Genomic DNA, 25,290 nt, shown 5'->3' with positions numbered 1-25,290 from the left:
AGGTGCCAAGAGTGAGAGAACTTAGTCCCTGGCTGAAGAGATGGTGGCATCCAGGTTTAAGAATCAGCCTGGTCACAGGAAATAACCTTTGAGCTGCGGGTTCGGAGCAGCAGCCTTACGATTTGTGGACTGCTGACGGAAAGCAGGGCCAGAGAGGCAAGAAAAAGGACCAGAATTCACTGAGTCCCTGATGTACACCAATTGTTTTATAAACCTTGACCAGGTGTAATGAGGAATCTGCAGTGTATCATTTTTCTCCTCCTTTTTGGAGTAGAACCTAAGGTCAGAGGGGCGCGTGGCTCTTCAGGTCCCAGCCAGTTCGCAGGAGGACACGATTGAGCTGTCTTCCCAGCAGGCCCCTCCAGCCAAGGCTGTCTGCGGGAAGGGTGAGGATGCCTCTGCTAAGGTGTCTGTTGGCCTGGAGGTTTGGCTTGTGACATTAGAAAGTCCGGCCTTGGTCAGCTTCAGAGATGTGGTCACTGAACACAGTAGGACTGAAACCAGCAGGAAGGGCCAGAGTCTCAGCACAGCTGGTAAATTTACTTTCTTTTTTTTTGTTGTTGTTCTTTTTAGGGCCGCACCCACAGCATATGGAGGTTCCCAGGCCAGGGATCGAATCAGAGCTGCAGCTGCCGCCTACACCACAGCCCTAGCAACGCCAGATCCGAGCCACATCTGTGACCTACGCCACAGCTCACAGCAACGCCGGATCCATAACCCGCTGAGCAAGGCCAGGGATCGAACCTGCATCCTCATGGATACTAATCCTTGTGGGAACTCCGCAGCTGGTAAATTTAAACCATTGCTCCTGAAACAGGATTAACCTGCTTCCATGGCAAAGAGACTCCGTGACCCCAACCAAGTGCCCGCATCAGCACCACTCAGCAGGGAGAGTGAGTTAAACCCAGGTTTCCTCACCAAGCTTCCTTTCCCCTTAGGCGGCATGGTGCTCCCTGGAAAGCTATTCGCCCCAGAAAACCTTGCACCCCACACTCTTTCTTCCATTTTCCTTGGGCGCCTGAGATCAGGGGGCTGTCCTGGGAGGAGCAGGGTACCCACAGAGCCAGAGCAGTCCAGTGTGAATTCCAACTTCTCCACTCTCTGTTTGTGTGACCTTGGGAGAGCTGCTTCACCTCTCTGGGCCTCAGTTTCTGCATCTGTACAATGGGCCTAGTGATAGCTTCTACATGAGAGGTTGTCAGACACATTAAATGAGTCAGCTCATGTGAGAATGTAGCACTATGACCGCCACAGAATGCGTTCTCAATAAACATAAACATTGTTATTATTGTTGTTGTTGTTGTTATTATTATTATTATTATTCTGTGCCGAGTTGGCACCAAACTGCCAGGTTAGTCAACATGAGTCACCAATTCGTCACCCCACCCCACCCCCAAACACATGTAGAGATAGTTTGGCTGGTAAAGTCACACCTGGGCAATGGCTGCTCTGATCCTGGAAACCTCCCATGTCCCATATGGTGCCCCCAAAGGCCAGACCCCCCCAAAAAAAGATAGAGCCTTCAGCTGGATGTTGGGGAGGGTTCTGGCCCTGGCTCCACCCCCACTTTACCGCCAGAGCATCTCCAGTGGAACAAGGATGCTCCTGCCTGACCTACGTCCTTGGCAGGGTTATCTTGAGGATGAGGTGAGCTCGTGGCTGGAAAGAGCTTTGGGAAAGGCAGAGCCTGATCTCCTCGCAAAGCAAAAATGCCCCGGCCTCCTGCGTGATGGCTGCTTGGGCAGGACACACACCTGCGGGACGCTCAGCAGCAGGGGTGGGGGGGATGGGAGACAGGCGATGAGGAAGGAGGCCTCAAGGGGGGGTTTCAGTGCTGTCCTCCCCACCCCCCACCCCTCAGCACATACCAGCATGCATTTGACGGGGAAATCCTTCAAGCCTCTGTTCCTCGGTGAGTCGAAGACCACCGGCATTGTTTTGTGTGGGGCTTGGATGTAGCCAATCTCCATCTCATCCTGGGCAGAGGAAGGGAGGCCGTTACACCTGCTGCCTGGGTCTTGACCCCCAGCACGGGGATGGGGGTGTGGGCCCGTCCCCTCTCTCCCCCTTGTGGTCAAGGGCAAAGGCATGTGGGATATTCAGCCTTAGAGGAGGGGCTCCGGGAAAGCAGAGCGTACTGTCCTGTATTTGCATCACCAGTGTGTAGTGGACTCACTGGCCTGCCCCTCCCTCCTGCTCCTGGTGAGTGCTGGGCTGGGTCCCCCTCGGGCCCTGTCCTCAAGGGGGAGCTGGGCACTCAGCACCCAGCGCTGGGAGGTGATGTGAGGGGGTGAAGGGTCAGCGGGAGTACAGAGGAGGGGCTCCTGATATGGTTGGACTGGCAGAGGGGACTTCTTGAAGGGAGCGCTGCAAGCTGAAGCTGAAGGAGTAGCCTTGTCCCAAAGGAGGGCAGTGAGGCCCCAGCCGAGCCCATGGGGCAGAGGGGAAGGGTGCAGAAATGAAGCGGGTACAAATCCTGCCTGTATGCTAGTAGGCAGCCGGGATGCTGCCAAATCACTATTCAACTGAACCAGACAAAACCCCCTTTGGAGGTCGGAACGGGGGCAAAGCAGTGAATTAATCTGGTTCAACCAGATTTAACACAGACAGAAAGATGAGAAAGGAAGAGAGGGTACCACTGGGGGCTTTAGAAGAAAAAGAAATAGGGACTTCCGGTTGTGGCTCAGCTGTAACAAACACAACTAGTATCCATGAGGATGGGGGTTCGATCCCTGGCCTCACTCGGTGGGTTAAGGACCCATTGTTGCTGTGAGCTGTGGTGTAGGTGGAAGACACAGCTCGAATCCTGTGTTGCTGTAGCTGTGGTATAGGCTGGCAGCAACACCTCCAATTCGACCCCTACCCTGGGAACCCCCATATGCCGCAGGTGCAGCCCTAAAAAGACAAAAAAGTAAGGAAGGAAGGGAGGGAGGGGAGGAGGGAGGAAGGAAGGGGAATAAATTCTCATTGGAGGGGCTGAGGAAATGTATCGAAGGATTCATGCTGGGATGGGAGAGATAGGATGTGGACCTGGGAGATGGGTGTGGGGAGGGAGGTGGGAGAGAAGGAACGGGGCTAAGGGTTGGGGTGGCAGCAGGGAGGATGGTGTGGAAGGGCAGAGTCCCAGGCACGGCGGGGGAGTAGCATGGAAGCTTGGTTTCGCCTGCCAACTGCCAGCTGGCAGCACCCGATGCCAGGCCCTGGGGGCTGGGCTGAGTCTCCCTCTGTGCCCTCGAGGGCTCATGGCACCATGGGGAGGCTGGCCCAGAAAGGGGATGGTGACATAGGGTGGCTGGTGAAGGGGCAACTAGGCTGGGAGGGTCCTAGAGGCAGGCCGAGAAGGAGGAGACAGAGCCATGGAAAGGGCTGGCACAGGGCTGTGGCCTGGTCTGATAGCCTAGCCCGGAGCGAAGGCCACTGGAGGGACTGGTTGAGCTCCAGCCCCCTGAGCTTTGCGGCATTTCCTGAGGTCTCCTGAGTCTTCAGGCAGGAAGGTGGTTTTCGTCTTGGTGACAATGGCGGGCACAGCGCAGCCACAGTAAGTGTCGGTGGAGTAACTCGCCTGAACCCCCATCTGTGAGGACCCTCAGAGGCTCCTAACCCCCGGCCCATCTGAGGAAGGGGGGCCAGCCAGGCGCTGGGCCAAAGCCCCAGGAGCCTGGCTTCTGGCTCGTCTGCCCTGAGGGCCACGTACCTGCATCCACCGGTCGTCCATGCTCTCCTCCTTGGTACAGATGATCAGCTTGCACTTGGCTTTCTTGGCCAGAGCAGCCACTGACATTAGGAAGTCCTCACTTTCAATTATCCTGGAAAGAGCAGAAAAGAAGCTTCCGTTGTGCCTTTGATTCAGCAGCCAGTGCCCTTGGCTGGGCTCTGATGGGGCAAGCTGGACCCCCGGAGGTCTCTAGGAGCTCAGGCCTGGCTAGCGTGGGGGAGGGGATCGGCGGGTGCCCCCCCAGACACTGGATGGAGACCCTAGCCCACCCTGTCTCCCTGTTCTTACTTAGCAAGTTTATCTCACTGAACTCTTGTAACAACCTGGGAGCCGAACTAGCAGGTGCCTCCTCCTTCCACCGAGAGGACAGAATGAGGAGGTCGAGGCTCCAGGTCAGCACTGAGGACAGCACTGGGATTTGAACCCAGGCCTTGCCAGCTTCCAGCCTGCGTCCTGAGCCCTGGGTTACACCATATATTTTCTCACCCCTTCATCCTCAAAGCAATGGGAAGAGAAGGGGGAGGGGCCCCCGGAGCCTGCAAGTTGACAGGGGCTCTCAGGCGGGGGGATGGGTGCCCAGGCTCCCAGAGCAGCTTGTTTTTTGTTTTGTTTTTTTCTTTTTAGGGTCAGCAACGCCAAATCCGAGCCACATTTGTGACCTACAACACAGCTTGTGGCAATGTGGGATCCTTTAACCCACGGAGGGAGGCCAGAGATCGAACTCTCATTCCCATAGATCCTCGTCGGGTTCCTAACTGCTGAGCCACAAAGAGAACTCTCACAGCAGCTTGTTAAAGTGGAGCTGGGCAGGGCCCTAGAGCCAAGACCTAGAAGTTCAGAGGTTGGCCGGGAACGTGCATTTTATTTTATTTTTTTTTATTTTTTTATTTTTTGCTATTTCTTGGGCCGCTCCCGCGGCATATGGAGGTTCCCAGGCTAGGGGTTGAATCGGAGCTGTAGCCACCGGCCTACGCCAGAGCCACAGCAACGCGGGATCCGAGCTCTGTCTGCAACCTACACCACAGCTCACGGCAACGCCGGATCGTTAACCCACTGAGCAAGGGCAGGGATCGAACCCGCAACCTCATGGTTCCTAGTCGGATTCATTAACCACTGCGCCACGACGGGAACTCTGGGAACGTGCACTTTAAATGACTGCCCCGGGGCTTCTGGCGTACAAGGCCCTGGGCCACACTCTGAGGAGCCCTGGAAGCCTGGCCTGGAAACTGAGAGTCCTCAGCTTCTAGGTCTGGCAAACTCTAGAGGCCCCAGGAGCTAAAGCAGCCACGGGGCTGCAACAGGGCAGGATAGTGACACCAACTACCACGACGACAACCGACAACCAACAACTGTCATATAGTCCCTGTGTTTTCACGATTCCAAGCAAGTGGCAGCCCTCCCCACGTTGCAGAAGGGATTCCAAACTTTCTCCTGTTTGCGCAGCAGGTGCATGATGGGCCTGGGGCCAGAGTGCAGGGCTCCCGGCTCCTGGGCCCGGGCTCTCCCTGGGGTGTCTGTGCCCTGTCCCCAGCACTCACCTGCACACATACACCTCCTTGGGGGGCTGAGTGTTGGGGGTCATGATCCAGGGGGCCACACGGAAGACCACGCTGTCTTGGAAAATCAGGGCCTTGGGGAGCTCCTGCAGGAGGAGGGGGAGGAGAGGGCGTCGTCATGGCAGCCAGAGCCCAGCCCCCATCCTGTCCTCCCAGGCTCCCAGGGAGCCCCCTCCCCAGCTGGGCTCTATACCCCGGACCCCAGCTGGACCAGTGCCTGGAAGCCCAGGTCCCCCGCTCTTCCTACCGGATTGGACGCATCCAACAGAGAGACCTGGAGGGAAATAAGCCCCGAGAAGCTGGCGTCGGGGAAAGCCAGGCCCTCCACATAGAAGTCCACACTGTGCTGGCCACCAGGGAGCTCCAGCGAGTGACATGGCTGCTGCGGCCCCAGGACCATGCGGTAGCTGGAGGGCTGTTTGTCTGCTGGGAGAGAGCAGGGGGCACTCAGGTCTGCACCCCTACCTCTGAGACTCTGTCTTCTGCTCGTCGGTGCTGTCAGGTCTTCCCAAGGCCACATCTCACCCAGAGGTCCCCTCACAGATGGATCTGGCAGGAGCTTCCCCTTAGGAGGAAGCGACTGAAGCCTCGGTTGGGACATTGCCTCCCACTGGATGGAGTGATGGGGTGCCTGAGTCACTCCCAACTTTACAGAAAGTCCAATATACATTATAGTGCATTCATTCATTCATTGTTCATCCCCAAGCACCTGCTCTCAGCTGAAAGCAGAGCAGGAAAGACCAGGAAGACAATCGCTGTCCTGGTCCCCAGGGAGTGCACGGTCTCCTGGGTGAGTAGGGAGGAGCAAAGACAGTCAAAATCACAGGTGATAGCGACCCCACTGTGATGGAAGAAAGCCCGGAGAGCCAAGGAAGGCTTCCTGGAGGAGGTGATGCCTCGGCAGAGGCAAGGAGTTGGTGTGTGGCCAAACTAACGTCAGTGGAATCACTGTGGTTTGAATGGAAGCAAGTCAGATCACGTTGTGCTTTTGCACAGCCCTCAGGTGGCCCTGCACCTCCCACAGACTAGGAGCCGCTGTCTTTCCCTCCTCCCTGACACGGCCCCTTCCCCTCTGGCCTTTATTCTGCACCCTCATCTACCTCTTAACCCTGTGTGACGCGCTCTAGGTGTGCTGGCCTCCCCGCATTCCTCGCGCCCACAGGCACATCCCACCTCAGGGCTTTTGCACTTGCGGGTCCCTCTGCCAGGAGTGCCCTTCCCCTGGGCATCTGTGAGGCTGTTCCTGCCTCTCCTTCTGCTCACATGATACCTCCCGGGGGGAGCCTTCCCTGGCCACCCTCTCCCCACACCACTCATCCTCTTCCCCTCCTGTCATAGCCTTCTTGGTGTTTGACACCACGTGATGCACTAGATTTACTTAATGATTTCACACATCATCACTCTCAACCTGCTGAGATTAAATGGACAGGAGGGCAGGGACTTCGTTATGGTCTGTGTTCTGTGCCCCATGCCTAGAACCCAGCCTGGCCAGCCCTCAGGGGCCACTAAGGAGTTACTGACATCGGAGTTCCCGCTGTGGCTCAGCGGAAATGATCTGACTAGTATCCATGAGGCCGTAGGTTCAATTCCTGGCCTCGCTCAGTGAGTTAAAGATCTGGTGTTGCCGTGAGCTGTGGTGTGGGTCGCAGATGCAGCTCGGATCTGGCGTTGCTGTGGCTGTGGTGTAGGCCAGCGGCTGCAGGTCTGATTCATCCCCTAGCTTGGGAACCTCCATGTGCCAAGGTTGCGGCCCTAAAAAGACCAAAAAAAAAAAAAAAAAAGTTACTGACATCTTTGATCTGAAAGGTGTTGGAGAACAAATTTTTACATAACATGTACAGCCAGCTTGGATTCAAAAACCTCTGTAGGGGTTCCCTGGTAGCCTAGGAGTTAAGGATCTGGCATTGTCACTGCTGTGGCTCAGGTCACTGCTGTGGCACAGGTTCAATCCCTGGCCCAGGAACCTTTGCCTGCAGGTGCAGTCCAAAAAAAAAAAAAACAAAACCAAAAACAAAAATGAGAGTCCTGTGTGTGTGTGTGTGTGTGTGTGTGTCACAGAGAGAGACAGAGGGACAGAGACAGACACACAAAGTACAACTGCACCCATCCTTGGGAGGGAGGTTGTTTCCTTCTCAGTGCTCACAGCACCAGATGTCATCTGGTTTGCCTGCGTCTTGCCTGTGCACTTTCTAGAAGGCCATGGGCAGAGATGCTGTCCATCTTGCTCACTGCTGCGTCCTCAGTTCTTAGAACCTGGCACATGGTATTTGCTCAGGAATGATTTGCCAAAGCAGATGGGAAGGGGCTGTGACCCACTGGCTTGGGCAGGAAGGGAACATGGAGGTGCCGGCCAAGGGCGACTCACCGTTGCCTTGAAACACCCTGACTTTGTCCATCATGGATTTGGCCACGTGGAGCACCAGCTGATGCTTGCTGAAGAAGTCCCAGGGGGTCTTTGTGCTCAGGGTCACCAGGGACATGTCCTGCAGGTCTGGAACCAGAAGGGCGTGGCCTGAGACTCGGGTCCATGAGCCCACCCCTCCGGCCCCACTCTGTCACCCAGTTTTACTTTCTTTCCACTCTTTCGAGTATTTCAGTATCTTTTTCGTTTTAGAAGGAAGGCGCATCTAGGTTTTGTCTCCTCCCACTGGGATGAGCTTAGGAGGCGAGCTCAGCGTAGTAGAAATCATGTCTACCTTGTTTGTTGCTCCGTCCCCAGCTCCTAGAAGCACCTAGAACATTGCCTAGCACAAGGCAGGTGCTTCGTAACTAGTGGAGGAATGGATGTGCGGAAAGGTCTCTCCCCTGGGCCTGCGTGGGAAACGGACCAATCTGCACAGTGGCCGACAGAGGCGTGGGGAGAGCAAAGCTGGACAAGAGTCACGTGGTAGAGGGCACCGCGTCAGCGGGGTTTAAACCCTGGATCTGCGTGAGCCTGGGGAGTTACTTTAGCTCGCGGCGCCTCCTCGTCAATGCGCAGGGCTGAGTGCAGTGCCCACACAGAGGGAAGGGTGCGGTCATATGAATAAAGGGCTTATTACAGCATCCGGCGTCCTGGGAGTGCACAAAGGGTACCCACAGGCTGTGGGATGATTACCGTGTGCCAGGCACCGTGCAGAAGCTGTTCTCAGGCACCAGGCCAGGCCAACTGCATGCAACTTCAAAATGCATCTACATCTATACTGTTCTAGCAACTTCCTAAGAAGGCAGCAGCCGCTGCCCTGGGCAAATGCCCTCGTCCCCTCCGTGCCCTCCTCCAGTACAGGTAGGCACTGCGTCTTCCATCTCAGCCACGTCTCAGAGGGCCCGCCTTGTGCCCCTAAACCTGCCCTGGTGCTAAGATGCCTGGGTTCAAATCCTGAGCCTGTGACTTACTGGCTGTATCACCTGGAGCAAATTGCTTCCTTTCCCCATGCCTCAGTTTTCCCACCTGTAAAGTGGGCATCAGGACAGTGCACACTTCAGAGCCTTGAGCTGAAGGATCAAGTGAGTCAATAATTCTGAGCTGGTTACAGCAGTGCCCAGCCCCACGGCAGGGGCTCTGGGCTGCCCTGATCTGAGTTTGGGGCTGTAGACAGGCTTTTTTTTTTTTTTTGTCTTTTCATCTTTTTAGGGCCACACCTGCGGCATGTGGAGGGTCCCAGGCTAGGGGTCTAATCAGAGCTGTAGCCACCGGCCTACGCCACAGCCATAGCAACGAGGGATCCGAGCCGAGTCTGCAACCTACACCATAGCTCACGGCAACGCCGGATCCCCAACCCACTGAGAAAGGCCAGGGATAGAACCCGAAACCTCATGGTTCCTAGTTGGATTCGTTAACCACTGTGCCACGACAGGAACTCCAATGCCAGATTCTTAATCCACTGAGTGAGGCCAGGGATCGAACCTGCAACCTCATGGTTCCTAGTTGATTCATTTCCGCTGCGCTACAACAGGAACTCTTGTAGACAGGGTTTCATTTTGAATTATTTCAGGCCCGGGTCTGACCCAAGAGCAGAAGTTTGGGTTGGGTAGCAGGTTGGGGATGGAAACTGGGCCCCAGAGGAGGCATTAGGAGATTCAGCATGGCTCCTAGCTCTCTCCTGCCTGCTGTGTGACCTTGGACAGGTCACTTGCCCTCTCAGGACCCTTGTCCATTTCTTCACCTATATAATGGGCAGGCTAACAAGAACACACTTCCAATAACCCGGGTTTCAGAGGGCTGTTGCAAGGCTCAGGCAAAAGGGCATACAATGGGACAAAGTTCGGAGTTCCCATTGTGGCTCAGTGGGGTAAGGACCCAACATAGTCTCTATGAGGATTCGGATTCAATCCCCGGCCTCACTCAGTGGGTTAAGGATTCGACATTGCTACAAGTTATGGTGTGGTTGCAGATACAGCTCGGATCCCACATTGCTGTGGCTGTAGCTCTGATTTAACGCCTAGCCCAGAAATTTCCATAAGCTGCAGGTGTGACCATAAAAGAACAACAAACAAACAAAAAACCCCCAAAAGACAAAGCTCTATCCCCATTAGCTCTTGGGGGTGTTTACCATTGCTGTCCAGCACCCGGTCATCATTGCAGTCCATGGTGGGAGATTCAGGACTGTCTCTGTCACAGTTCACCAGCAGGATGGCGCCCTGCCCACGAGGGCCCCAGGTCCAGGACCTCTGTGGACACCCGGCAGAAATGGGGCACACTTAGGAACCTGTGCTTGTCCCCCCGGCTCTTGGGAAGGCACAGCCACCTTTCCCCAGCACCTGAAAAGCTTTGCATGATTTTCATACCTTGTTCCCACATCAGGTCTTTCCTTGGTCCCCAGAGTAGAGGTCTGCCTGCCCCCAAAGTCATCAACAAATGCAATCCATCCATTTAAAAAAAGGAGCCCAAGAGAGGAAAACCGATTTCAACAGTTTTTAAGCAACTGCTGGACTGGCAAGCCAAACAGAGCCACATATTTGTGTCAAGATGCAAATCGAAATAATTTCTCTTATTGGGAGTTCCCAGTGCGGCTCAGCGGAAGTGAACCCGACTAGTACCCATGAGGGTGTGGGTTTGATCCTTGGCCTTGCTGAGTGGGTTAAGGATCCAGCATTGCTGTGAGCTGTGGTGTGGGTTGCAGACGCAGCTCGGATCCTGAGTTGCTGTGGCTGTGGCGTAGGCCGGCAGCTGCAGCTCCAATTCCACCCCTAGCCTGGGAACTTCCATATGCCTCAGGCGCAGCCCTAAAAATGAATGAATAAATAAATAAATAAATAGCTCCTCTTTTGAGACCTCTTCATTACTCATTCACCAAAGTGTTGGTCCTATGCTTAGCAGCCAGTTACTATCTGCCCAAAGATGAAAGCACATTAAGCAGCCCCTCCCAGGAGGGATCTAATAGGGGTGAGGGCTTCTGTTTGTAGGGGGGCGTTCTTCCCCAGGGCAGGGGGGGAGTGGCTGCCTTTGGGGATGGAGGGTTTCCACTCCCAGAGCTGTAATTCTTCTCCCCACTTTTGACTGGCTCCAAGAAGGGATCTTCACTTTTGACAGATCCTAATCAGATCCTACAGTGTACACCAGTATAAAACTGTGCAGGCAGCTTTGGGGTTTCAGGGACAGCCTGAGTTTTATCCACAAGCCCCAGTTAAGACAGCTCATCCCCGGGTACCTCCTTACCTTATCTTTCTGCAACATACGGCCCCTGCCCCCACCTGGCTCTTTCCCTCCTCTCCCCCTTTCTTCCTTTCTCTGTTATTCACCAGGTGTGACTCTCTCCCACCAGTGGCTAAAGCCCAGTGAGCCACAGCAGAGACTTATCTGCAGACTTTCTCTCTGCTCTTTATTAACTGGGTGATTCTAGTTTCCGGTTAGTGGGACAACACATTCTCTGAACCCACAATCTAGTTTTGTGAAAGAGATGGGACTTATATAAACCTAAATGGTAGTGGTATTGGTGATTTTAATTTTCTCTGTTCTTTTCTTGTTTTTCCTAAATTGTGTTTCTTTTACTATTAACATGAGACAAAAGACAGGCTGCTGTTCACCCCATCACCACCAGGGGACGCGCAAGGAGAACCCAGTGAAGTAAAGAGAGCTTCTGGGGTGCAGGTCGAGGTTGAGTCCTACCTGGTCTTTCCTGCCTCCGGTGGGCTTTATTTTGCCAGTGCGGGCGATGTCTGCGCTCAGGGAGATTTCTGAAATCCCAGGGAGGAAGAGGAGAAGGTTGGCAAGGGCACAGTGTAGGGGCCCAGAGTCTGGCCCCAGCTGGACAGTCCTTTCCCCAGGAGACGTGCCTGCGCAAAGGCTTCTTCCCCACCCCCCACCCCTACCCCCAAGTCCATACCCCCAATCCCTGTCCCCCAACTCCTCACCCCCACCCCCTCCACCCTGCTTCAGAGGAGACACAGGTTGAAAGACCGCCACGTCTCCCAAGAAGGAGTTTGGCTGCCATTCAGGCAGCAGAACCAGGGCTTCTGACCACACCCATTCTCCTTGAGTGGGGCCCAACCCCAGAGGTTTCAGAAAGAGTTCCTGGCCATCCCAATGGACGTATGGTGCCAAGCCCTTGCAAGGACATTTTACAGGCTCTCAGAGGCCTCTGGCCTCATCTCCAGCCCCATGACCTTGGGTGGAGGGACACAGGGGTTACTCCTACCCCACCTGGCTCTTCATTCTGTGTGTTGTGATGACACGGGGGACAAATCATGGTCCTACACATACTCTGCTCCAACCCGGTGGCAGGGCTGAGAAATTGCACCTTTGTTTCTAAACGCATCCCCTTCATCAGAACGAATGAGTACAAGACCATTCCCATGACACTGTGTAGCAACCTGGCGAGCTCACAGTAGCAGATGGATGACCTTTCAAACTGATCCATAGCCACGTATCTGTATTGAGCCAGAGACCATAGCCCTTGGGGGTCTGGACCTCCTGGCTCCTTCACTAACTGGTTGTGTCATCTTGGGTAAGTCTGATTACCTCTCATACCTCAGTTTCTTCATCCATAAAATGGCATACTAATAGTACCCATGTCATTGGGTTGTTGTAAAGTTTAAATGTAAATTCTTGGCACAGTGCTTGGCATAGATCAAGTGCTGTATTTTTATTATTATTAGCATTAATAACATATGGATCAGTGAAAAAAGTGAATGAAATTCACTAATGAAGTCTTCGCATGCTGTTCATGTAGTTAATGAACATTTACGTAATAATAATATCATGGTGTTATTGTTCAAGATGGGATCAAGTTAAAAATGTACTTTAAAGAAGAATACTAAGTAAATACGCATATGAGTAGATCATTGATATGGCAAAAATGATGAAATAGGATGTAAATAATGAAATTGGGGGAACACCAGTTTGTATTATTGTGTAAGACAGTGTTATCATCTATTTTGTTCTCATAAATATTTGAGGTTTCAAAAAGGTATGGAGACTCATTTATTGAAAATCCATGTACCACTTCCTAAGTTGAGAAATAAAATATTGAGAAATAATTGAAGCTTCCTGCAAATGCCCTCTGCTCCCCAGTTGTATGTGTGACTCATGGACTGAGGAATGACTGGTTAGAAATACTCCTTTTCTCTGCCGGGTCTAAAGTAAGCTTCATGGTGTCATTTCTCTGGAAAGATGCCTTCTGGGGATGTGTCTGTGGAGGTGGTGGGGGCAGTGCCCCAAGATCCTGGGCATCACTTACCAACCCCAGTGATGTAGAGCAGGGCTTGGACTGGGGCGGTCTCAGGTCCATAGTATGAAATCTGAACCTACAGGACAAAAGCAAACCACAAACGATGATTTCTCTTAGTCATTCAACAAACACTAACTGGTCTGCTATGTGCCAGCTCAGAGGGGGATGCTGAGGAGACATGGCTGGGGCTCCCCGCCTGTTAGGAACATCACAGTTGGTCAGAGTGGAGGGGTAGCAAAACACTCGAGTGACTGTGATGCAGAGAAGATGGTCCCGTGGGAGCCGAAGGATGCAGGGGCTTACTCTGCTTGCGTGGTGTCAGGGAGGTACCCTTTGAGGTAGATCTTGGAAAGGGAGCAGGCGTGCAGCTGCTCTCCTGGAGATGCGGGGGAAGAGGCATTCAAGGGGAGTGTTGATTATAAGTCGCAGAACCTGGCTGGCAAACAGAGGGTGGGAAGAGACCTGAAGAACCCCCCCCACCCCCCACCCCCAGAAAGGCTGGAGCCTGGGACCTTCGAGGGTCTGGAGAGTGAGAGCTTTGGGTGATGCTGGTCTCTGCAGGGCAGGTGCTCTTGAGATTAAGAAACACCAACCCAGGAGTTCCCGTTGTGGCTTAGTGGTAACAACCCGACGAGTATCTATGAGGATGCAGGTTTGATCTCTGGCTTCACTCAGTGGGTGAAGTATCTGGCGTTGCCGTGAGCTGTGGTGTAGGTCACAGACACGGCTCAGATCCCATGTTCCTGTGGCTGTGGCATAGGCCAGCAGCTGCAGCTGCAACTCTATCTCTAGCCTGGGAACTTCCATATGTTGCAGGTGCGGCCCTAAAAAGCAAAAAAAAAAAAAAAAAAAAAAAAAAAGAAAGAAACACCAACCTGACTGCCCAGCGTTCACCATCCAGGAAGAAGGCATCCGGTTAGCCCAGCCGGCCAGAGAACCAGGAGCCACACTTCTAAGCAAGATGGTGAAGGGGAGGCCCCCAGGGCAAAACGAAGAGCTGACACCAGCAGGAGAGGCACTCGAAGGGGATGCGCTGAGGTGTTTGGCCCTGTCCTGTACACACGGCAGGGATCCAGGGAAGTGTCACAGCCACCATCACCGGTGTCTGGATCGTGGCATCAGCCTCCTGGCTGGCTGGGCGCCCTACCCCCGTCTACTGCCTAGAGGCACTGCAGCCGTGGATCTTTCTAACACAGAGAGGTGGTGGTGATACTCCCGGCTGAAAGGTTTTCACTGGCTTCCTGTCGCCCTAAGAGAAGAGTTCCTGATGCCAAGCCCTCTAACACTGGCACCCTCTCCCCGACTTCTCTCCATTTTCCTTTCTTTCCCTACAGCACACGCGTCCCTCACTTTTATCTGGATTTCCTAAACAGACCACAACCTCTCTATAGAGCTGGCCCTCCTCTTTCCCTTGCTTAAGCAGGTCATGCATACTATCCTCCAGCTTGCTGCTTCTCCCAGGAAGCGTTCCCTGATTGCACCCTCCCCAACCACCTTTAATCCCCAGGTCTGTATTTCTTTTTTTTTTTTTTTTTTTTTGTCTTTTTGCCTTTTCTAGGGCTGCTCCCATGGCATATGGAGATTCCCAGGCTAGGGGTGTAATCGGAGCTGTAGCCACCAGCCTACGCCAGAGCCACAGCAATGTGGGATCTGAGCCACATCTGCAACCCACACCACAGCTCATGGCAACGCCGGATCCTTAACCCACTGAGCAAGGTCAGGGATCTGAACCCTCAACCTCATGGTTCCTAGTCGGATTCGTTAACCACTGCGCCACGACAGGAACTCCGCTGATCCATTCTTAATGGAATAGTTTCCATCTACTAACCCCAGACTCCCTGTCTACCGCCCTGCTCCTGCAACCCGCAACCACAAGTCTCTATGCCTGTGAGTCTGTTTCTGTTCTGTAGATAGGTTCATTTATGCCATTTTTTTGTTTTGTTTTATTTTATTTTATTTTATTTTATTTTATTTTATTTTATTTTATTTTATTTTATTTTATTTTATTTTATTGTCTTTTTAGGGCCGCACCCGCAGCGTACGGAGGTTTCCAGGCTAGGGGTCGAATTGGAACTATAGCTGCCAGCCTATGCAGGATCTGAGTCATGTCTGTGATCTACACCAGAGCTAACGGCAATGCCGGATCCTTAACCCACTGAGCAAGGCCAGGGATCGAACCTGCAACCTCATGGTTCCTAGTTGGATTCATTTCCACTGCGCCACAATGGAAACTCCTGTGCCATGTTTTAGACCGACTGTGGTAACTTGTTGCAGAAGTCACAAGAAGCAAAATACATGGGCGAGGACCAGAGTTTCCTGGGGCCACCTGGCTGTGGCCTTCGTGGCAGTCACCTCCATCGCTAATTGGTTATATTATCTGATACTTTTACCCTAGGCTGTAAATCCCACAGGGGTGGTGACCTCGTCTTGTACATTTCTGTATGTCCAGTGCCTGGCAGTGCCTGATGTGGAAGAGCTGATTATTAAGCATTTACTGGATGAATACATTTAATTGAAGTGCTGGCTTCCATAATCCTCTGGCATCCTAATATTTTCTGTCCTATGGCTAGAACAACCTAGCGTGAGCTTTTCCAGAGAGAAGGAGGCCCTGCTAGGGCTGGGGGGTCAATGCAGGACAGACTGAGCGGCTGATCTGATGTCCCCTGCTGACCGCCCCCTCCACATCCCAAGCCACGGCTGCCACACTCACCTTCTGGTCACTTGTGCTATTGCTGGCAGCTCTCATCCTCAGGCTCACCTCCAGCCCAGGGTCCAGGAGCCACCTGGAGGGACCTGTGCGATTCTTTTTGGCAGGAGGGCTGTGAGCAACATCCACGACCACCCCCGGGGAGGCATCGATGCTGAAGGAGGTGTAGCCATTGGGGGCAGAGCTGTGGAAGAGACAGAGGGGGACAGAGAGACATGATGAGGCAGGCCCTGGCCCACCACTGCTCTCCTTACTGTTCTCCCTTTTCCCAACAAGGGGGGACGCCAGAAGGCAGCCAGACTGACCCTGACCGTGGGAGGAAGTACTGGTGGGTGGTCAGGAGGAGGCGAGAAACAGAGAAAATCCCCTGACCTGGAGGGCTTAGACGTGAGCTAGGAAAAGACACGCCAAAGGCACACACACACAGAGGCAGGCATAGAGTGACACGCACACCCAGAGGTCAACATGACACAAATGCACACACACAGGGTTGTACAGAGATGAAGAATCACGCAAACTTCTGTTTCTGGAGTTGTGGCAAGCCATTCCTCTTCATGAAGGACCTTCCCCTGGATCGAAGTTTCCACTGTGGCTCAGGGATAATGAACCCGAGTATTCATGAGGACGTGGGTTCGATCCCTGGCCTCGCTCAGTGGGTTAAAGATTCAGCATTGCCACAGCCTTGGTGTAGGTCAAAGACCAGCACAGATCCCACATTGTGCAGGTTGGCAGCTGCAACTCTAATTCAACCCCTAGCCTGGGAACCATCATATGCTGAGGCTGCAGCCCTAAAAATACAAGAAAAAAAAAAAACTGGATCATAGATAGAATATATATATATATATATATATATATATATATATTTATTTATTTGTCTTTTTGCCATTTCTTGGGCCACTCCCGCAGCATATGGAGGTTCCCAGGCTAGGGGTTGAATCAGAGCGTAGCCACCAGCCTACGCCAGAGCCACAGCAATGGGGGATCTGAGCCGCGTCTGTGACCTACACCACAGCTCATGGCAACGCCAGGTCCTCAACCCACTGAGCAAGGTCAGGGATTGAACCCTCAACCTCATGGTTCCTAGTCAGATTCGTTAACCACTGAGCCACGATGGGTACTCCAATAGATAGAATATATTTTTAAAAGTGTTGCTGAGATATGAAATGTAAGGGAAATTGCCAAGAATTCCCTTCTCTGTGTACACACACACACACACACACACACACACACGCGCGCGCGCGCGCGCGCGCGCACGCACAGTGGTTAAGAATACAAAAGACAATGCCAGGGACATAATATACATGATAGAAATAATCAATACCGCTGTAAGCTAAATATGAAAGTTGTTAAGAGAATAAATCCTAAGAGTTCTCATCAAAAAAAAAAAAAATACAAAAGACAAGTAAATCCTGAAGGTATCCAGAAAGAAGAAAAGTCAGATCACCTCTAAAGGAATAAATACTAGATTGAAAGCAGACATCACAATGGCAATAATGAAATCCAGAAGACAGTAGAATGATATCTTCAAAGTATTTTGAAAAAATAACTATTAGATTGTGCAGTTAAAATTTATATTTTACTACAAGCATCTTCAGATGAAGGAAAATTGATTTTTTTTTTTAATGGTCACACCTTCAGCATATGGAAATTCCCAGGCCAGGGGTTGAATCAGAGCTGCAGCTGCCAGCCTATGCCATAGCCGTGGCAACACCGGATCCAAGCCATATCTGTGACCTATGCTGCAACTTGTGGCAACACCGGATCCAAGCCATATCTGTGACCTATGCTGCAACTTGTGGCAACACTGGATCCTTAACCCACTGAGAAAGACCAGGGATAGAATCTGAATCCTTATAGAGACAATATCAAGTCCCTAACCCTCTGAGCCATGATGGGAATGCCAAAACTGATATTTTAAAACCAGCACACTTACCAAAGTAATTTCTTTTTTCTTTCTTTCTTTCTTTTTTTTTTTTTTTTTATCTTTTTGCCTTTTCTAGGGTCACTCCCATGGTATATGGAGGTTCCCAGGCTAGGGGTCCATTCAGACCTATAGCCACCGGCCTACACCACAGACACAGCAACGTGGGATCCGAGCTGCGTCTGCAACCTGCACCACAGCTCATGGCAATGCCGGATCCTTAACCCACTGAGCAAGGCCAGGGGTCAAACCCACAACCTCATCGTTCCTAATCGGATTTGTTAACCACTGAGCCATGACGGGAACTCCACCAAAGCAATTTCTAAAGACAAACTTTAAGAAGAAGCTATCTGATGTCAGAAGCAGCTGGATGCCAGAAAGAATGATGAGCAAATAAGGTGGCAAATATTTTGGTAAATCTAAAAAAAAAAATGTATTTTAAAACATTTTTATTTTAATTTGTAGGTTTTAAAACAATTTTTGGCCGTGCCTGTGGCAATGTAGAAGTTCCTGGGCCAGGAATCAAACCTGCACCATGGCAGCAGCCCAAGCCACTGCAGCAACAAGGCTGGCTCCTTAACCCACTGTGCCACAAGAGAACTCCCTGCATTTTAAAAGTTTGTAAAAAATGTCAAAATTGTGAGATTAAAAAAGAAGAGCAAGAGTTCTTGTATGGCTCAGCAGGCTAGGAATTCTTTGTGTATTTTGTGGGTTTATTTTATGGCCACACCCATAAAACATAGTAACCGCAGCATATGGAGTTACTAGGCCAGGAATTGAATCCAAGCCACAGCTCCAACCTATGCTGCAGCAATGCTGAATCTTTAACTCACTGTGCCAGGCTGGGGATTGAACCAGCACCTCCACAGCAACCTGAGCCATGGCAATGGGATTCTTAACCCATTGCACTGTGGTGGGAACTCCGCTTTGTATATTTTGGATAACAGCCCTTTATCAGATATACTTTTTGCAAATGTCTTCTCCTAGTTTGTGGCTTATCTTTTCACTGTCACAGAAAGGGCTGCCCTGGACATTCTTGCATGTGTCTCCTGGAGTACACATGCAAAACATTTTCTAAGAGTGGAATTGCTGAGTTTGGGGTGGACTGATGTTTGACTTTATAACACAAAGTTATTTTACAAAGTGCTTAACTTCCCACCCACATGAGTGATGTGTTAGAGTTTCCTTTGAACCATGTGGTGTAGAGTGTTGTTTTGCACCAATCAAATTGGTATAAAACTCTGCCTCAAGGCTTTGTTATTTTCGTGTCCTTCCTTATTAGGGAGGTGGAGCACCTCAGAGACAAAGCCAGATTCTTAACACACTGTGCCACAGCAAGAACACATTTTTTTTTCTTTGCAAAAGCAATTTTTTTATATAGAGCATTTTTATTACTCAATTGCATTTATAGTTGTACAACAATCATCACAACCAAATTTTATAGCATTTCCAACCCAACTCCCCAGTGCATCCCCCCACCCCCAACCTATCTCATTTGGAAACCATAGATTTTTCAAAGTCTGTGAGTCAGTGCCTGTTCTGCGAAGACCTTCATTGTGTCTTTTTTAAAATTCCACATGTGGAGTTCCCATCGTGGCACAGTGGTTAACGAATCCAACTAGGAGCCATGAGGTTGAGGGTTTGATTCCTGGCCTTGCTCAGTGGGTTAACGATCCAGCGTTGCTGTGAGCTGTGGTGTAGGTTGCAGACGCAGCTCAGATCCTGAGTTGCTGTGGCTCTGGGGTAGGCCAGCAGCTACAGCTCCAATTCGACCCCTAGCCTGGAACCTCCATATGCCTCAGGAGCAGCCCAAGAAATGGCAGAAAAGCCAAAAAAAAAAAAAAAAAAAAATTCCGCATGTAAGTGATAGCATTTGATGTTGATGTCTCACTGTCTGACTGATATCACTTAGCAAGATAACTTCTGGGTCCATTCATGTTGCTGCAAATGCCATTCTTTCTTTCCTTTCAATGCCAAAGCAATCTTGAGAAAGAAAAATGAACCTGGAGGAATCAGATTCCCCGATGTGAGACTTTGCTACAAAGCTACAGTCATCAAAACAGTATGGTACTGGCACAAAAACAGAAATATAGATCAATGGAACAGGACAGAAAGCTCAGAAATAACAAAGGACATAAGAATATACCATGGAGAAAAGACAGTCTCTTCAATAGGTGGTGCTGGGAAAACTGAACAGCTGCATGTAAAAGAATGAAATTAGAAACCTAACACCATACACAAAAATAAACCCAAAATGGATTAAAGACCTAAGGGCGAGGCCAGATATTATAAAACTCAGAGAAAAATATAGGCAGAACCCTCTTTGACCTAAATCATGGCATATCTTTTTGGATCCACCTCCCAGAGTCATGAAAATAAAAACAAAAATAACCAAAGGGGACCTAGTGAAATTTAAAAGCTTTTGCACAGCAAAGGAAACCATTAAAAAACTGAAAAGACAATCCACAGAATGGGAGAAACTCTTTGCAAATAAAATGACTGACAAGGGATTAATCTCCAAAATATACAAATATCTCATACAACTTTATATATTAAAAAAAACCTAATTAAAAAATGGTCAGAAGATCTAAATAGACATTTCTCCAAAGAAGACATACAGATGGAAAAAAAAATGAAAAAAAATACTCAACGTCACTAATTATTAGAGAAATGCAAATCAAAAGTACAATGAGATAGCATTTCACGCCAATCCGAATGGCCATCATCAGTCTACAAACAATAAATGCTGGAGAGGGTGTGGAGAAAAGGAAACATGCTTATGCTGTTTGTGGGACTATGTTGGTGCAACCACTATGGAGAGCAGTGTGGAAGTACCTTAAAACTAAATATAGGACTACCAAATGATCCAGCAATCCTGGCATATATATTCCTGGAGAAACTATAATTCCGAAAGATATATGCACTCCAGTGTTCATTGTAGCACTACGTACAATAGCCAAGACATGGAAACAACCTAAATGTCCTTCAACAGAGGACTGGATAAAGATGTGGTACACATATACAATGAAATATTACTCAGGCATAAAAAAGGAATGAAATAATGCCATGTTCAGCAACGTGGATAAACTTAGAGATTATCATACTAAGTGAAGTTAAGTCAGACAGAGAAAGATAAATATCATATGAGATCACTAATATGTGGCATCTGGTAAAAATGATACAAAAGACCTTACTCACAAAACAGAAACAGACTCAAAGATTTCAAAACCAAATTTATGGTTACCAAAGGGGAAATGAGGCGGGGCAGGATGGGTTGGGAGGTTGGGATTGGCAATTACACAGTATCATATACAAAATTGATTGGTAACAAGGCTATTACCTTGTTACCAAAACATATGTATATGTACAGCTGATTAACTGCCATGCACCTGAAACTAAGGCAACATTGTGAGTCACCTATACACCGACAAAATAAATTTATTTATTTATTTAGGGCCTCACCTGCAGCACATGGAATTTTCCAGGCTAGGGGTCAAATCAGAGCTGCAGCCACCAGCCTACATCGCAGCCACAGCAACACCAGATCTGAGTCACGTCTGTGACCTACACCACAGTTCACGGCAATGCTGGATCTTTAACCCACTGAGCAGGGCCAGGGATCAAACCCAAGTCCTCACAGATACTAGTCAGGTTCACTATAGCCGAGCCACAACAGGAACTCCCCCAACAAAATTTATTTTTTTGTTTTTATTTCTATTGCCTTGGGAGACTGACCTAAGAAAACATTTGTATGGCTCATGTCAGAGAATGTTTTGCCTGTGTTCTCTTCTAGGTGTTTTATGGTGTCATGTCTTGTAAGTCTTTAAGCCACTTGAGTTCCAATAAAATTTACATAAAAAACCCACCTTGAATATCACAAGACTATTTAGGGAATATCTATGAAAGGCCCTTGTCTGCTGATAAAAGAACGATGTATTAAAAGTTTATGCTAATTAATAGCCTTAAAAATGTTACAGAAAGAGAAACACCTTTTGAAAAAAAAATACTTTTTGTTTTTGTTTTTGATTTTATGATGCACCTGTGGCATACAGAAGTTCCTGGGCCAGGGATTGAATTTGAGCTGCAGCTTTTGACCTACAGATGTGGCAATGCTGGAACCTTTTAACCCACTGAACTGGGCTGGGGATTGAGCCCACCAGGAGTGGACTCCCACCAACGGCCACGTGAGTGAGCTTGGAAGCAGGACTGACCTAGTCAAGCCTCAACACAACTTTAGCTTTGCTGACACTTTTTTTTTTTTTTTGCCTTTTTTTTTTTAGGGTCACATCCGAAGCATATGGAAGTTCCCATATGAGCTGAATCTTGTGATTTCAATAACCTCTGCAGAGGCAGTACCAAGAACTTGAGCCCCAGACAAGCGACATCACAAGAGAGGACAAGGTTCCCTCTCTGTTCCATGAGAATTGGAGCTGAAACAGCTGGCCTACGCCACAGCCACAGCAGCTCGGGATCTGAACCAATTCTGCGACCTACACCAGAGCTCATGGCCATGCCAGGCCCCCGACCCACTGAGCATGGCCAGGGATGGAACCCGCATCCTCATGGATACCAGTTGGATTCGTTTCCACCGCGCCACAACGGGAAGTCCCTCTGCTGACACCTCCACGGCAGCCTTTAAGCCTTGAGGCAGAGGGACCAGCCAGGTTACACCGACCCACAGAAACTGTGATGCTGCTTTGAGTCATGATGGTTTGGGGCGATTTGTTACCCAGCGATAGAGAACGCATACCGGATCAGTTTTTGACATGCTCTCTAGGTTGCCGTGAAGTCTGGAGGATGGTTCCCTGCTCCTCTTTGGTGGCTGGATGATGATATCAGAAATGACAGGACATCATAATAACAGTCACACTAAGGGAGGCACCGCCTGTGCTGGAGGAGAGTTCAGGCCAGAGGGATGGCGCAGCAAAACCCGTGCCCCTCTGCTCAAGCGCCTCGGTTGATGACACACTCCCTGGCCAAACCAGAACTTCCCAAAGGCCCTGGGGCCCTGGACTCACTGCCGAAGCCCGGAGGTTCCTTCTCTGCTCCATCCGTGGCTGTTTGCCTTTATGCTCCCAAAGTCCAGGGGGGACATCGGGCCTCCCTGGCTGCCCAGGTGCTGCGGCAGCAGGAGAGGGACAGGACAGGGACACGCTGTGTGTCAGCTACAACAGGCAAATGAACAAGGGGCTCAAAGGACAACGAGGAGACAGAAACCTGGGGGGTAGAGACAACGGGGGAGGAAGCGGAAGGCAGCCCTGGCCCGAGGGGCTGTTCTCCTCCGCTCGCTCTGCCCGGTGTGGCTTCCTTGCCAGGAACAGGGAGAAAGGTGTGGACCAGACCGGGGGGGTCTGTCACTTGCTGGGGCCTTCCAGCCATCCTCTCTGCAGATGGGGAAACTGAGGCTCAGGATGGTGAGCTTGTGCTGGGAGGGGGGGTCAAGGAGGTAGTGCTGGGGACTGTGCCAACCCCATCACTGTTTTTGGAAGGGAATTCAGCCACAGGGAGGGTGGTGACTGCCCAGGACACAGGTGCTGGCTGGGGGCTGCCGTGAAGGGCAGGAAAGAAGTGACAGGAAGGGCTGGTCCAGGGACCGAGTGGGGGGCAGAGGAAGATCTCCTGGTCAAGCTGCCTGGTTTTGAACCCTGACTCCGTTACTTTCTAGCTCTGTGGTTTCAGGTAGGTTGCTCAACCTCTCAGAGCTTCAGCTTCCCCTTCTGTAAAATGGGAATAACTGCGTTGCCTGCCTCATTGTGTTGAATGTGTTGTGTGTACAAAGTGTGATGTAAATATCAGCCGATATCATATGAACCATCAGGGGCTGGAATGACAGGGTTCAATTCTCACTGACAGGGGAGCCCTCTCTCCCAGGAGTCGGGTGGCCTCCAATGACAGCCAGCCCCCTTTTCCTTTACCCATCAGCCTCTCGGTCTCCTGCCTCCCTCCACGTCCCTGGGAGGCCACCAGGCATTTACTGCTGTTCTCCTGCTGCCCAGGTTCAGGCAGCAAGGGACACTTTAAAGGAGACGTCCCAGACACTCCTGTGGGTGCTGTTCTAGGAGCACAGACGTTGAGCCCAGGATGGAGGAAGCCAGAGGCCGCTGCTGCTATCGCTGACAACAGTGACCACAGCCGGGCACACGCACAAGAGCGTGCCTAGACCATCTTGTTTAACCAGAGCCTGGCACGGGGTGTGGCGCATAATAGATATTCAATTGGTATTTGTTGAATGAATGAATGAATGAACAAACGAACAACTACCAGGGATAGGCCCAGCCCTGCATTAAGGACTGAACATTTTCGTGTTTTTCACATTTAATCCCTTACAAGGACTCTATGAAGGGGGTATCGTCCCCATTTCACAGATGGGGAAACTGAAGTTCGGTTGTCCAAGGGAGCCCAGCTAGCCAACAGCAGGGCCAGGTCTCCACCCCGGCCTCTCCGTGCCCGAGCCTGTCTCATCACACCCACGCTATTACACACACATGGAAGGAGGCTTGGCTGAGAGATGCGGGGCAGCACACTGCAGGGAGAGTCAGGTCTGGGGCAGGAAGCCCAGGTCCAGCCTTGCTTCCAGAGACCTTAGGGGAGTCACAGATCCTCTCTGAGCTTCCACTGCCTCAATGGTGAAAGGAGATGGTCCTGCTTGCCCTATAATCACTTCTTCGTGCTGAGGCCCTGGGGAAGCCCCACTTGTAGGTGGCAATGAACCCACTGCCCTGAGTCCAGGCACATCCCAGGATCACTCCGGTCTCAGCTCTCCAGCTTCTCCCTGCCCCTGGCTCTGGCTACCAAGGCTGGAGCCTGAAGCCCGAGCCTAACACACATCTTGTGTCAGCAGAACCTGCTCATCCAGCAGCACTAGACCTGCCCCCCCCCGCCACCCCAAAAGGGCCCCGCTCACCCGTAGACATCCAGCTGAGTCTCGGTGCCCAGCACGCACACGGCATAGGTGGGCTTCTCTGGGGCCACATGGATCACAGGCCCTTGGGCCATCGTCTGGCCAGCTCGTCCTCCGGCTGCAGGAGGCCCTGGGGCTCATTCCTTTATAGCGCCCGGCCCAGGAGGCTGTGAATCAGCACCTGTGGTTTGTGGCCCAGCGGCTCAGCCCCTCCCCACTCAGGCCCCCGGCTTCCCTTCTCAGCGCCTCTTCTGCCCTGAAGCTGCCCCCCAGACCGGGACCCTGTTTGGTGTTGAAGCCAGAAAACATGGTAGACAGTTCAGGAAGCCCTGGGGGTGGGGGTGCAGGTCTGAGGCCACGTGCCCACCGTCCCATCCCTACCTGAGGCTGTAAACACCTGGCCTCCCTGTGCCAAACAGGGGTGCCAGATGGGAGAAAGCGAGAAACGCGGGGAGGCTGCGGGTTTCAGGCACGAGGCTACAGCCCAGGCCACACATGCAAAGACTAACCTGGCTTGGGACAAGCCTCCATGGGGACTTCCCCATGACCGCACCTCCTTCGGTATTTTCTGTGCGCCTGGCGACCTTCTCTGGCCCTCGTGTGGAATACCTCACTCAGGCAAACCTGCAGGGTAGGTACTCTTGTAATTCGCTCATTTCATTCTCATAGCAGCTCTCGAAGGTTGGCACCACTATTATCCCCATTTTCCAGAGGAGGAATTGGAGGCGCAGTGAGGTCACAGAGAGTGGCAGAGCCAGGATTTGAACCAAAGGCATCCAGGGTATGAACCTCATCAGCTGCCCGACCACGTAACACGAGCTTTTCAGAGCTTAACACATCT

General features: G+C 51.2%; 1 protein-coding gene across 2 annotated transcripts in view; it reads right to left on the bottom strand.

The window, feature by feature from the left end:
- PADI4 (peptidyl arginine deiminase 4) overlaps positions 1 to 24,620 on the bottom strand; it is a 30,632-nt gene extending 6,012 nt beyond the window's left edge. Inside the window, exons 1-10 of one of the 2 annotated variants that reach the window (XM_003127648.4) lie at positions 24,453 to 24,620; positions 15,631 to 15,811; positions 12,930 to 12,996; positions 11,360 to 11,427; positions 9,804 to 9,921; positions 7,637 to 7,762; positions 5,519 to 5,697; positions 5,254 to 5,357; positions 3,695 to 3,806; positions 1,869 to 1,976 (exon numbers count right to left, since the gene is read on the bottom strand). In XM_003127648.4, coding sequence (XP_003127696.1) covers positions 1,869 to 1,976; positions 3,695 to 3,806; positions 5,254 to 5,357; positions 5,519 to 5,697; positions 7,637 to 7,762; positions 9,804 to 9,921; positions 11,360 to 11,427; positions 12,930 to 12,996; positions 15,631 to 15,811; positions 24,453 to 24,544 — 1,155 coding nt within the window. In that variant the 5' untranslated portion in view covers positions 24,545 to 24,620. The remainder of the gene's footprint in view (positions 1 to 1,868; positions 1,977 to 3,694; positions 3,807 to 5,253; positions 5,358 to 5,518; positions 5,698 to 7,636; positions 7,763 to 9,803; positions 9,922 to 11,359; positions 11,428 to 12,929; positions 12,997 to 15,630; positions 15,812 to 24,452) is intronic. The other variant, XM_021095428.2, reaches the window with a different exon arrangement.
- Positions 24,621 to 25,290: the final 670 nt, after the last annotated feature.

This window comes from Sus scrofa, chromosome 6, assembly GCF_054392235.1.
Source record: "Sus scrofa isolate SSC_HxYL_T2T_F1_AM1 chromosome 6, Sscrofa_HxYL_maternal_Yorkshire_Landrace_v2.0, whole genome shotgun sequence".
NCBI classification, from domain to species: domain Eukaryota; kingdom Metazoa; phylum Chordata; class Mammalia; order Artiodactyla; family Suidae; genus Sus; species Sus scrofa.
This window is presented reverse-complemented; position numbering and strand designations above follow the sequence as displayed.